Source organism: Mustela nigripes, chromosome 17 (genome assembly GCF_022355385.1).
Source record: "Mustela nigripes isolate SB6536 chromosome 17, MUSNIG.SB6536, whole genome shotgun sequence".
Lineage (NCBI taxonomy): Eukaryota > Metazoa > Chordata > Mammalia > Carnivora > Mustelidae > Mustela > Mustela nigripes.
The window spans coordinates 43,585,756-43,599,880 of record NC_081573.1 but is presented as its reverse complement, the minus strand read 5'-3'; the positions used below and the strand labels follow the sequence as shown (position 1 = coordinate 43,599,880).

At 40.9% G+C, this 14,125-nt stretch overlaps 1 protein-coding gene across 2 annotated transcripts in view; it reads right to left on the bottom strand.

Moving 5' to 3' along the window:
- Window positions 1-12,917, bottom strand: part of NFAT5 (nuclear factor of activated T cells 5) — a 115,648-nt gene extending 102,731 nt beyond the window's left edge. Inside the window, exons 1-2 of one of the 2 annotated variants that reach the window (XM_059383290.1) lie at window positions 12,490-12,917; window positions 10,692-10,745 (exon numbers count right to left, since the gene is read on the bottom strand). In XM_059383290.1, coding sequence (XP_059239273.1) covers window positions 10,692-10,745; window positions 12,490-12,562 — 127 coding nt within the window. In that variant the 5' untranslated portion in view covers window positions 12,563-12,917. The remainder of the gene's footprint in view (window positions 1-10,691; window positions 10,746-12,489) is intronic. The other variant, XM_059383291.1, reaches the window with a different exon arrangement.
- Between the last annotated feature and the right edge of the window lie 1,208 nt (window positions 12,918-14,125).

Below are 14,125 nucleotides of genomic sequence, written 5' to 3'. Positions count from 1 at the left end.
ACCTAAACAACTGTAATGAAAACTTAATTCAAATAAATACTTAAGTTGTGTAACCAGGTCCCATCAACAAACATTTAATTGTTCCATTACGTTGCTAACAAAGGTATTTTATTATTATTATTATTTTTTAAGATTTTTATTTATTTATTTGTCAGAGAGAGGGAGAGCACAAGCAGGCAGAGGCAGAGAGAGAAGCAGACTCCCTGCTAAGCAAGGAGCTGGTTGCAGGACTTGATCCCAGGACTCTGGGATCATGACCTGAGGCGAAGGCAGCCCCTTAACCAACTGAGCCACCCAGGCATCCCAACACAAGTATTTTAATGTCTAAGGTCCAAACTAGCAGTATGGTATGTAATAAAAATGATTACTGGGCAACTTGAATTTTATTCAAAATTAGTACGTACAGTAGAGTTAAAGACAAGATAGTACTCACCTTATATGTGACAGAAAGCTCATTTTTATTTTGACCGTTACACTTAACCTACAGTATTGCATACCCACTACGTACTCTTCAACTATATAACCCTCTCCAGACTTAAACTATTTTACAAAGAAATTTTAAAGCTCTAAACTTTGATTTTTAATTATCTGGTATGGGGCAAACTATATGCTCTGGTGTAAGTTGCACAGAAGTTTTTTCCTATGAGCAAATAAAAGTTAAAAGTCAAGCATATTGGGTGCCTGGGTGTCTCAGTCATTAGGCAGCTGACTTTGGTTCAGGTCATGATTCCAGGATCCTGGGATCGAGCCCCACATCAGGCTCCCTGCTCAGCGGCAAGCCTGCTTCTCCCTCACTCTCTTCCCCTACTTGTGTTCCCTCTCTCGCTGTGTCCCTCTCTGTCAAATTAAATAAATAAAAATCTTTAAAAAAAAAAGTCAAGCATATTAATTTCATTTTCTAATCTAGACTGTATTACAAAACCCTTTAAAACATTGTTTATTCACATACAATCTCTTCTAATGAGCTATAAACTATATGTGGCCAAGATCCATGTGCAAATTCATTTTTTTTTAAGATTTTTTTTTTAATTTGTTTTACAGATAGAGATCACAAGTAGGCAGAGAGGCAGGCAGAGAGAGAGGAAGCAGGCTCCCTCTTGAGCAGAGAGCCCGATGCGGAGATGTGGGGATGCGGGGCTCAATCCCAGGACCCTAAGATCATGTCCTGAGCTGAAGGCAGAGGCTTTAACCCACTGAGCCACCCAGGTGCTCCTGCAAATTCATTTTAAGTGAGTGAATAAATATAAATATCATGACTAAGTAACCTATACTTGCACATAAACATGAAAAGTCATCCCTAGAAAATTACACTTAGCTACATTATAGAATACAGTAATGTAAAACAGAATAAAAATTTTCATTATTTTTAGGTCCTTTGAAAAAATAGTTTTCCGTTTTAGAACGTTACAGTGGTTGAACAAACAAAAGTTGAAGAGAAAAGAGCATATAGTGTATAAATCCATTAATACGAAATTCTAAAAAAGACAAAACTGATCTATTTTAAGAAAAAACAGACAAGTAGTTGCCTGAGGGCAACTTGCCAGTTGGGCAAGACTGACTACAAAACAGCAAGAGGTAACCTACCTAACAGGGTGACTGAGATGTTCTGTATCTCATCTATGGTGATTACACTGATGTATACACTTGTTAAAAATTCATGGAACACCCTAAATTGGTAAACCTCTGTGCTTCTATATAAAGACGATCTGTTATTTAAAAAAAGAGCGAGCGAGAGAGAGAGAGAATACAAGGACTAATCGCAAAAACCAACAAGCAAATGTAGAAAGTACCATGAGAAAATGGAGATATGAGTAGAACAAGATTTTAGAAAGAGGGACAGTGCAAAGAACCTAAGTAAATTAATAGGGCCCAATGCAGAGTATCACTACTGATACAGACATTTTATAGTTTCGTCCTCTGACATCGTGTCAGTTGTTTTTTCCTCTTAACTCTTAGGTAAGCAAAACAGCTATTAAAGTCTCTACCGAAGAAAAGGAATGCTTGCACGATTTTCCACAGGGTCTCAAAACAAAACTAGAACTAAAATCCATATTTTCTAATGCCTAACACAAATTTTTCAGGAAATTCATGAACAATGACCAACCACAGCCTGAAAAGAACTAACTCCAAGAGCTCTATTAGTACTGTATTCTCTGTTGCTCATCTCCTTTCAAATTTAGCTAAGCTCTGAAACACATTAGCAGAAATAAGGTGCAATGATTCCAGGCTTCCATAAAACTAATGCCAAAGAAGTGATGAGTCCCATGGCATCCTCCATTTCTCAAGTAATTCTCCTTTGGTGATGGTCTGCTTAGCCTTCCCCTACTTTTCACTTCTGAGTACCACCACCTGTCAACACAGAGGTGGTACAATCTTAAAGACACTCACCCAAGTCAGGCAATGATTTGCCAATTTCCAGTGTTAATATATTTCCCCAAAAGGGTCATCATTGTATTCTTAACTGATTTTTATCTGTGGCTTATAGAACTTCTTACTTTATGGAGGCTGTTTAGTTGAAGAATCCTACACAAAGCACTCTTTTTACACCATATGAACAGTGGTGTAATTTTAGTAGTGTAAATATCAATTATCAAATGTTTATACTAAAGAGAGTCAGGATAAGCTCAATACTCTGTGGTAAAATAGTGAAAGTTTCAAATTCCAGCCTCCCTGATTAACTACGCGACCTTGGGAAAATAAGCGAATCCCTCTGTACCTCAGTTTGCTCATTTATGAAATACAGATACGGACTCTTATCTCAGAGGATTTTTTCTGAGGACTAAATGTGAAAAATATCTGTAAAATTCTGGCACACATAAATTGCTCAAAAAATGTTTCCAATTACTAGCACTGAATTTATTAATCTTTCTTTACCAACACTGTTTCTTTTATCATGCCCTACAAATGTTATTTTAAGTAGATGTCTTAAAACTAAAACTAAAACAACAGCAAAAAACCCCACTAAACTAAAGCTAAATTTATAAAGGTAAGAGTAATCAACAGCTTAGGTCACTCTTAGAAACTTTTTCTGTTCTTGCCTCATCTTCAAAAGAAGATACCAGAAAAACCCAAAAAACAAAAGACGCAACCAATACCAATACCAAATTTACTAAAAGACTAATTGTAACATTTCTGAATGGGTGGGGAGAAGATTAAACATTTATGGCTGGGCAGCACTAATTCTCATCACCTAGTCAAGTAAGTATTAAGAGAAAAAAATTTATTTTTCAATAGTTATTAAGAATAAGTAAACTGAAAATGTCCACGTAGCACATCTTTAATTTCAAATCATCAAAAATATAGATCCTTTATCACAGCACCAGGTTTTATTTACACTTGGAAGCTAGAATCATTATCTATAGTTAAACCATAAAGAAAATTTCTACCTTTTCACTCAAGTACAGGTTTGTAATTAGTGTATTATACACTGTTAGTTTTTTTAACCTTGATTTTCATTAAGACAACAGCAAATAAAAGACACGTGAATCTCTTTTATGTAACTTGAAATAAAATCTTTGCAACAAGACAATAACATAAATTAATAAGCAACATTTCTACTGAAGAATGTCTTACAACTTAGAGATAACAGGACTATCTTCTCTCACTATAAATAAGGTCCAAATGACACCTCAGATTACTTTGATCTTTTATTTTTTCTAATCACCTATTATTCGTTACGGACTATATAATCTTTTTTTTTTTTTTTTAAAGATTTTATTTATTCCAGAGAGAGGGAGAGGGGAAGGGGCAGAGGGAGAGGCAGACTCCTGGCTAAGCGGGGCGTCCACAGTGAGGCTTGAGGCTAAAGGCTCGTTACCAGGCCCCTAGCATTATGACCTGAAAGGAAGGTAAACACCTACCTGACTGAGCCACCCACCCACCCGAGCCACCCAGGTGCTCCTATGGACAATACAATCTGAGTCAATTTTTTCTAATATAAAGTGGCTATTTTTTATATATAATATTAATCACAATAAGAAATGTTTTTCTATAAAATCACTTTCAAGTTTTAGGGGACTCTGGGAATAATTATAGTAGTGTCAAGAGTGAGTTAAGAGCAAGCCAAGAACCATCTGATTAAATATGAATTTCTATCCTCTTGCTGTAATAAGCAGCAGAATTCTAGTACTGAATGAAAATAACAAAAACAGAGTTTAGAAAGAGACACAAAAACAAATAGGAGGAAATCAGGGAGATGGACAGAACCAAGAAGTGAGGATGAACTAGGTATGGATGACTTACAATGTTTGGACTTCATTTCCATAATGACATTTTTAGTTACTGGGTAAGGATCTATGGATATTAATAGATACTAAACAAGAGGGATGCCTGGGTGGCTCAGTTGGTTGAGCAGCTGCCTTCAGCTCAGGTCATGATTCCAGTCCCACATCAGGCTCCTTGCTCGGCAGGGAGCCTGCTTCTCCCTCTGCCTCTGCCTGCCATTCTGTCTGTCTGTGCTCACTCTCTCTCCCTCTCTCTGACAAATAAATAAAATCTTAAAAAAAAAAATAGATACTAAACAAGAAAAGAATCCAACAGATTATTTTTAATACTAAATATTTTCAAAAAATCCTTTCCATTAAGATACCTTCATACATTTCATCATTTGAGAATTAACGGCTTAACTACCCTACTTACACCAGCTCTATGAAGAGAAATAAATCAGGCTTAATGGCAATCCTGAAATATTCCACAAAGTCAGTAAAACACTGTTACTATTTTTAGGATTTTCATTTTGTGAATTACAAAGTATAATTATGCATAGTACCATATCAAATGGTGTGACAACAGTAACAAAAAAAGTAGTTTATTGTCCCTAACTCATTGTAATATTTCACATTTTCTTTTAAAAATCTTCCTTTCAGGGGCGCCTGGGTGGCTCAGTGGGTTAATCTGCTGCCTTCAGCTCGGGTCATGATCTCAGGATCCTGGGATCGAGCCCCACATCGGGCTCTCTGCTCAGAGGGGAGCCTGCTTCCCCTCCTCTCTCTGCCTGTCTCTGCCTACTTGTGATCTCTCTCTCTGGCAAATAAATAAATAAAATCTTCTTTAAAAAAAAAAAATCCTCCTTTCAGGGGCGCCTAGGTGGCTCAGTGGGTTAAAGCCTCTCTGCCTTCAGCTCAGGTCATGATCCCAGGGTCCTGGGATGGAGACCCGTTTAGGGCTCTCTGCTCAGTGGGGGGCCTGCTTCCCCCACCCCCCCACCACAGGCCCTGCCTGCCTCTCTGCCTACTTGTGATCTCTATCAATTAAACAAATAAACTCTTTAAAAATTTTTTAAAAATAAATCTTCCAGTTTCAAATACTTAATATTAAGACTGCCTCACATTAGTGTTTAGCTCTTATTTAATCAGTTATTTAATTTAGTCCATCATATGTAATCTCTTAACACCTGCTTTTAAAAACATTTAAAGATTTTAACCTATTATTTTTATTACTCTATTTTTACCAACTTGCTTATGTTATTTTTCCTGTTTTATCTGATTTTCTACCATCTTATCTTACATCTCTGTATTTCCAGAATGACCTCTTTCTCGTATTCATTTACTTTAGTTTAATTTTTATATCAGTTTTTTATATGGCAAATAATATATGCCAAAATCAGTATTTTTCAATACAGAGAGTTAAGAAATGACAATTTTTCTCTGTAGTTCAACTTTTTCTCTAGACACTCCAAAGATTACTAGCCTTCAAATTTGAACACACTAACTGTAAACCATTTTATTTTTTGTTCACTACATATAAACTTACTTCTTTAAAGAAAGCAGGAAAAATGAGGGGCACCTGGGTGGCTCGGTGGGTTAAAGCCTCTGCCTTTGGGTCAAGTCATGATCCCAGGGTCCTGGGATGGAGCCCCGCATCGGACTCTCTGCTCAGCAGTGAGCCTGCTTCCCAACCCCTCTCTGCCTGCCTCTCTGCCTACTTGTGATCTTTGTCTACCAAATAAATAAATAAATAAATAATCTTTAAAAAAAAAAAAAAGGTATCAGGGAAAATGCAAAAATAGAATCAAAAATAAAATCTCACAGTATATACATTTGTATAGGACTTTTTCTATGTAAGTTACTTTTAACATAATTGCAACAGTACCTCTTTTATTTACTTATTTCATTAAGAGTCTCCCATGTAATTATGGTGTCATCAGAAACATTATTTGTATTATTGCATTAAATAAATGGACCCTTTTCCCATTGTTAGGCAATTACCACACTAAATAAAAAGGTAGTAGCAGGACCACATACGGTGACAGATTTTATTTTTAAGATTTTTTACTTATTTATCTGACAGAGAGAGAGATCACAAGTAGGCAAAGAGACAGGCAGAGAGAGGGGGAAACGGGCTCCCCACTGAGCAGAAAGCCCAATGGGGCACTCAATCCCAGGGCCCTGAGACCATGACCTGAGCTGAAGGCAGAGGCTTAACCCTCTGAGCCACCCAGGCACTCCTATAGATGTTAATTAGATTTACTGTGGTAGTCACTTCCCAATATATACAAATAATGAATCATTACATTGTGAAACTGAATTATGTCAACTTCCTATTCTTTAAACACACACACACAGTAGCAGGAAGGATCAGCATTGATATGTAGGATAAAAGCAAACTTAACTGAATGGTAAACAGATTTTTGAATCTATTTTTTTTTTAAAGATTTTTATTTCTTTGAGAGAGACAGACAGACAGAGATAGTGAGAGAGAGCATGAATGGGGAGGATAAGGAGAAGTAGACTCCACCAAGTAGGAAGCCCAATTCAGGGCTCTATCCCAGGACCCTGAGATCATGACCTGAGCCAAAGGCAGACACTCAATGTACAGAGCCACTCAGGCACCCCTTGAATCTATTTTTAAAGCTCCATAACACTCAACTGCAAGTTTTCCAACCTTGTTTCCTAAAGAGAGACCTTATATTTGGAAAAAATATGTCCTTCAAAAAATTTAACAAATTATATATCATAGTAATCAAATTCCCCTTACCCTGGGTTGAGTTTACTACTAAATGGAAATCTAGACTACTGACAGAAAGTATACACACATATTACTAGAAAATACTTCTCAGGACACCTGTATGGCTCAGTCAGTTAAGCGTCTGCCTTCAGCTCAGGCCATGATGCTTGGGGTCCTGGGATGGAGCCCCACATGGGGCTCTCTGCTCAGCGGGAAGCCTGCTTCTCCCTCTCCCACTCCCCCTGCTTGTGTTCCCTCTCTCATGGTCGCTGTCTCTGTGTCAAATAAATAACTAAAATCTTTAAAAAGAAAAAAGAAAATACTTCTTATTATATAACAGGGAGTCAATATAATACAATACAGTAGTTAATGAGCATAGACTACAGTGAGACTACCTGTGTTGAAATCTTGGCTACAACTTACCAGCTATGTGACTCTGGGTAAGTTACTAAACCTCCCCATGCCTTAGCACCCTCACCTGTAAAATTGGATAATAATAACCATCTCATGGTTGGTAAGAGAATTCAGTGAGTTCATATTTATAAAGTTCTTGGCATACAGTAAATGCCATGTAAGTGGTTGTTCAGAATTTTTAATTAAGCTAACATTTATTGAGACTTACTATGTGTTAGGTTAAATGCTATAGGCATGAATTTGCCTCAGATAATCTTCACAGCAGCCCATGATGAAGATACTACGATTGTCCCCATTTAAAGATGAGGAAATTGAAGCACAAAAAGATCACATGACTAAGCCAAGGTCAAGCACAAACGCTGAAACAAGGATTTGAACTCAAGTCTGACGCATGACCTACAATTTTAACATAGATTACAAGGTACACTATACATTAGAAGCAGTAGCCTCCAGCTGTGCTTTAACTTAAAAAGAGGGCAGGGAGAGGAGAGACTTTACTGAAATAAATCAGAATATGTATTTCCTGGAATAAAGTAGGGTATTTTAAAAATTAATAAAGAAAGATCACTATAATACAAAAGCATGTATATATAAAGTAACATAATGTCTGATATTTGTCTTAAAATAAAATAGCTTCAGGAAAAGGCGAGGATAAAAGAAACAAGATCAGACATGCATTGATAATTGTTAAAAGCTTGGTGATAGGAATATGGTGGCTCGTTATTTTATTCTCTCTACTTTTGTAAATTCTAAATAGAAGTAGGGTGCACAGATTATAAATACTTTCATTACACAAGCAAACTTTCTTATGATTCCCTGTATCAAAGCCATAAAAGGATACTTGATATTTATACATTTTACAATGTATAGATAATCTGTGAAAGGATGGTCTCACTTCAAAAAACTGAGGATCTTCTCAAATAAAAATTTAATAAAAGTATTTAAGCACATACATACGAATATGCATATTAAATGGCTATCTGCATTTCCATCAACTTGTTAAAAATATTTGCTGGACTAATTAACACTTTCTTTTTTCGTGTCTTGCTTCTGCCTGATAATCTCTATGATTATGATACTCTCTGGTCTGTTGCCCAGAAAACGGATGGGTTTGTGACAAAGAGGAATCTATAACATGGTCACAACTGGACAATATGAATAAAAAACAGAAATCTACTTCAGTAAGAAACATTTACAGGGGCACCTGGGTGGCTCAGTGGGTTAAGTCTCTGCCTTGGGCTCCAGTCATGATGTCAGGGTCCTGGGATCGAGCCCCGATCCCCACATTGGGCTCTCTGCTCAGCGGGGAGCCTACTTCCCCTCTCTCTCTCTGCCTGCCTCTGCCGACTTGTGATCTCTCTCTCTCTGTGTCAAATAAATAAATAAAATCTTAAAAAAAAAAAAAAGAAACACATAAAATGTCTTGCCTCAAATTGTAGTTGATTTTTTAAAAGTTGTAATTGGAGGGCACCTGGGTGGCTCAGTGGGTTAAGCCTCGGCCTTTGGCTTGGGTCATAATCTCAAGGTCCTGGGATCAAGCCCCACATCGGGCTCTCTGCTGGGCAGGGAGCCTGCTTCCCCCTCTCTCTCTACTTGCCTCTCTGCCTGTGATCTCTCTGTCAAATAAATAAATAAAAATCTTAAAAATAAAATTAAAAATTTTTTTAAACAGTTGTAATTTGTTTTTATACTAATATATATCAGTGGGCTTCTGTTAAATATAAATATAATTAATAATTAAATAACATTCTATATGCTCTAAATTATAGTCAAAAAAGCTAGCTGATACTAAAAGGAAAACTCAACATTTATTAAGCCAGACACTATACTAGGCATTTTCATACACATTACCTCTGTAAACTTAAGAGATTATATACATTTTTATAGAAAGAATATTAAAGTTTAGACAGGTGAAATAACCTGCCCAAGGCCACAGAGTTTATTAGCAACTAAATTGCTATTCAAACTCAACCTCAGTTACAAAATCCATTCTTCCCACCACTGTATCAGACTATACCATATGGGAGGCAAACATCTAAACTCAAAAAAACTTAAACATTTATGGCCTTTTTTTTTTAAAGATTATATTTATTTATTAGAGAGAGAGCATGAACAGGGGAGGGACAGAGGGAGAAACAGGCTCCCCACTGAGCAGGGAGTCCCAAACAGGCCTCCAACCCAGGACCTAGGGATCATGATAGGAGCCAAAGGCAGATGGAAGGCAGATGTATAACTGACTGAGCCACCAGGCGTCCCTTTATGGCCTTTTTAAAGTGGACCACAAAATGTTTAAGTTACCGGTTACGTATTTTACAGTGGCAGCTTGGGTTTAGGTAATGAACGACAGCTAAAACAAAAAAGCATTATGTCTGCTATTGTGTGACTCTTTTCCCCCAAGTCTCTTAATTCCAGCCTCAGGTTACTCATCTCTAATATGGGGAAATTAATATCCTTACTGTCCAACTACAGGATTACAAAATTCAAAGAGGATATGAAAAACAATTTCAAAAACTACAAAATAGAGGGGCTTCTGGTTGGCTCAGTCAAAAAGCATGTGATTCTTGAACTGGGGGCTCCTTAAACTTGAGCCCCACATTGGGTGTAGAGATTACTAAAAATAAATAAGCTTCTTAAAAAATTATGTTAGAAACCCTACAAAACACAGATAGAGTCTTTTTTTTAGCCTTAAAATGCTGAAAACAACAGTGTTTCTTTTTTCAATGTAAAGTTTTCTAAAATAATTGTCAGCTATTTAAATTCTACACCCTCTATTAACATTTCCAGAATATGTCTCAAACTTTTTTTTCTAAGCATATTCCAATCATCTCTTTCTTTGGCTTTCCTTAACCTTTAAAATAATGCAACAGTAAAGATACAATGCTTTTGTAATAAATAATTAACATTCTGTTTCAAAATGCTCAACATATAAAAGTTCTAAATTCTGAATTTTCAAACAAAATATGTGTTTGGTGTCACTCTTTTAGTTATACTTATGATTATAATGATTGAGCCTTTTCATATTCAGTTTATGTATAAGAAGATAGAATTAAGATTTGGAATTCCAAAGTAGAACACCCAACACATAATTTTTCGTGATTTTGTGGGGGGGTTTTCAAGGCTTCTCAAAGCAGATACAATAAGCTAACAAGCACATCAAACACAGCAACAAAATCCACTAAAACATTCAGCTGCTCTAAAAGAAGGATCAGGCTCTTTAGGAGAATACTACATTGTATGAGTTTGCAAAGTTTCACACTTTCTCATTTAAACTCCATTTCAGAGAAAGCCTTTGCATACTCACACAATATGCTTTAAAATGGCACTTTGCTGACCTTCCAATAGTCCAGCTCTATGAAAATTCTGTGATGGGTGTAACTTCAGAGAATCTGAAAAACACAAAAAGCATTAAGTACTTTTTATGCTGAATGACTTAAGAAAGAAAAAAAGGCAAGGGTGGCATAAATCTCTTACATAACTGCCATGTATTTTTAAGAGCTAAAGCCCATATCTGCGACTATACTCTGCAAAAGAAGATGGAATTGCCTCTACACTGGTCTCTATGGTAAACTTCGATTTTCATAAAGCATTTGTTTCATGGAAAATTATCTGATGATTACTGCACAAATGGTGTTAATGTCTTGACTATTTTTAGCACCCAATTGTACCACATTAGCCCTCTTCTAAGAATCATCTCTTGATATCATCTTTTTTCTTCTGACTCTCAAAACTACAATATCTCCAACTACTTCAGGTATGATGCCTGAAAAACATCCTACAGGATGGTGACTGCCAGCTAAAGTCATCAGAGCAACAGACAATGGCTACAGTTACTAAGTAGGACTCTCTGTACAAACCCAGTCGTCAGTCTGTAAAGTCCAGTACCTTCCAGAGTAAACCATCTCACTCTGATTTGGCTTAAACAACTAACATTTACTAAGGTGAAACTGAGGTCCCCCTTTCTGGAGGGGGTAGAATCAGCGGATGGATACATCACACCCAAACTGAAGAAACGCTGGATTTCTCAGGAAGGAGGCTCACAACGGCACATAATTTCTTTTAATATGGTGAAATGAGTAGCTAATAACCCATCTACGTCTTTTGCCCCTCCCAGGGGTTTAAAAAGTGGTGAAGAGTGTAGTGGGAGCGTTCTGGTTTGATGCCCCTTGCACAGGGAACCTGTTCTAACACATTCTTGTGGAGCCCAGTATAGGAATTTAAACCCGGTAGAGATCAACTCAAGTGTTCATACCGTAGATCCCGGGAATCCCCTTTAGGCCCTGGCCAAAAGAGTTTAAAAACGGGAATCTCTGTCCAATGCCCCCTCCCTGCAAGGAGTCCTGGAACGGCAACGAAAGAGAAAATTCTCAAAGGACAGCGTCAGTGCCTGAGCTGGTACCCCTGGGACGGGAGAGGAATAAAACTAATCCAGAGAGAGCACTCCTATCTTTGTAAAAAGAGAGGACGATGTAAGTCATTAGAATGCCACAGAGGTGGAAAGAGAGAAAAACAGAAAATTCGGGCCCATTCCAGCAATAAGATGACGAGGAAAGGAAGAACGCCTGGTCGAGGGGGGCCGTCCCAACAAGGGGAGGGAGTGGACTAGGCCGGAGGGAGCGGGGGGTAGAACCGCGGCGCACAAACAACCTGGAGGGGGGAGAAAAATGGTGCCCCTGCACCCAGAAGCGGCTCCGAGCCAAGCCGCCCGTTTGGGGGCAACTTTGCTGGGGAGGATGGCCCTGGTAGGGGGGCCGCGGCGCACCGATCGCAGCGGCCCCGGCACGCTGGGGCCCAGTCTGGGGGAGGGGGGAATCCCTGAGCGGGGGAGGCCGGGACCAGCCGCTCGAGGAGTGTGGCGGGGACGGACACGCCGAGGGACTCTCAGAGCGACTGGTGCCGCAGAGACCCGGGGCCGACGGCAATTGGGCTCCGTGCAGCCCGCGGCTCCGCGGGGGAGGGGCCGCCACTCCTCCCCTGCCCCTTCCACCATCACCCGACTCCATCAGCCTCTCCCCACCCCCCTCAAAACAGGCCCGACCGGCCCGGGCTTGCCCCCACCCCCGACGGGGACCCCTCTGGTTCCCCCGGGCCGGGCCTCCCCGCCCCCACGCCCCAGCCCCCAGCCTGACTCACCTCGCGAGTACAGGGACTTGGGCGATTCCAGGTCTAGGTCCGCGCTGAGCAATGAGATGAAGTCCGAGGGCATCGCAGCTCGACCCAGCCCGGCCCGAGGGCAGCGGGAGGGGGGGAGCGGCGGTGGCGGCGGCACCTCCTCTCCGGGACCGCGGGCACCGAACCGGGGGCGGCGAGGCGAGGGCGGCTGCTGCTGCCTTCTCCTCGAGGGCAGTGACTTCCACCGGGCCGAGGACCGAGGAAACGGCAGCGAGGCGGAGGGGAAACTCCACGGGGACTAATTCCCGGCGAGCCAGGAGGGGGGTTCAGGGCGGGGAAAGGGAAGGGGGGGAGAGCCAACGGGTCCGTTTCGTGCTTCTCCTCAGCGAAAACTGACGGTCGCCGCCACCGCCGCTGCCGCTGACAGGAATCTGAGCCCCGCCCCCCGCGGGGCACTGCGCAGGCGCGGAGGGGGGCGCCCCAAAGCCTGGAAGAGCTAGGGCGGCCGCCGGAGGGCGGGGAGACGCGCCAAGGAACAGCATCAACAAGGGCTTCGCTTCCTGCCGCCGCGGCCGCCGCTGCTGTTTCCCAGCCGGGAAAGGGCCCCGCCAGGAGGGAGGGAGGCAGGGAGGTGTCCGCGCCTGGGGCCCCGGGGAGGGAAAAGGTATTTGCGCCGACCTGGTGGCGGCGAGCCCGAGGCGGCCGGCCCAGCGCCGAGCTGAGCTCAGGAGGAGACGGACCTGAGGGAGCCGAGGTGACTGCCGGACGGAAAGGACCCCAGAGTTGGGTACGGCCGGCCTGGGCGGACTGGCTTGGGGTCTCGCAGGGGAATGGAGTTTCGTCTCTTGGACAACCACCAGTCCTTTAGGGTTTCATAGGAGTCTTCACCTTGAGTTGGCCCAGGGACTGTCAAGCTCATTTCTTAATTAGGAAATGACAGACCATATCTAAAAACCTCGAGTTATTGGTTGTTTTTAATTAAAGTACCTTCTTCGTCCTTTCCCGTCCCCAGTTTTGTCTCCCCTCCCCCCATCCTTTAGAGGCTGAAAATTCGAAACAAAACATAAAACCAACTTTCTGATTGTGCTGGGTGGCCGGGTTTATTCGGAGTAGGAGATAAAAAGCTATTTAAAAATTGGATCCTATGAATCCACCTGGTTGTCCTAAAGGAAAAAGGAAAGAAGCACAGCTAAACACCACTCTTCCAAAACCCTTTTACTTTTTTACCTTTGGATTAGGCGAGGATGGAGGAAAAACACATTTAATTGAGTTTCTTCTATTATGTTCATGGGGCCAAAAGTTTCCGTTGCAAAAACTGAAAATCCTCACCTACACCGCAGACCGTTTCCTGACTCTAATAGACTTCTGAGAAATTTTTAATCAAGTTATTAAAATATCAATTGGAGTGCAGGGTATGCATCTTGGGAAATAATTTTAATCTTGTATGGAATACTGATGCCAGCAATCTCTGGGCAACGTTTTTAAGCTATTAGATTTGGGGTGCCTGGGTACTCAGTCGCTAAGCGTCTTGCCTTTCGGCTCAGGTCATGATCTCAGGGTCCTGGGATTGAGCCCGGAATCTGACTCCCCGCTAGGCGGGAAGCCTGCTTCTCCCTCTCCCATTCCCCCTGCCTGTGTTCCTGCTCCCACTATCTTT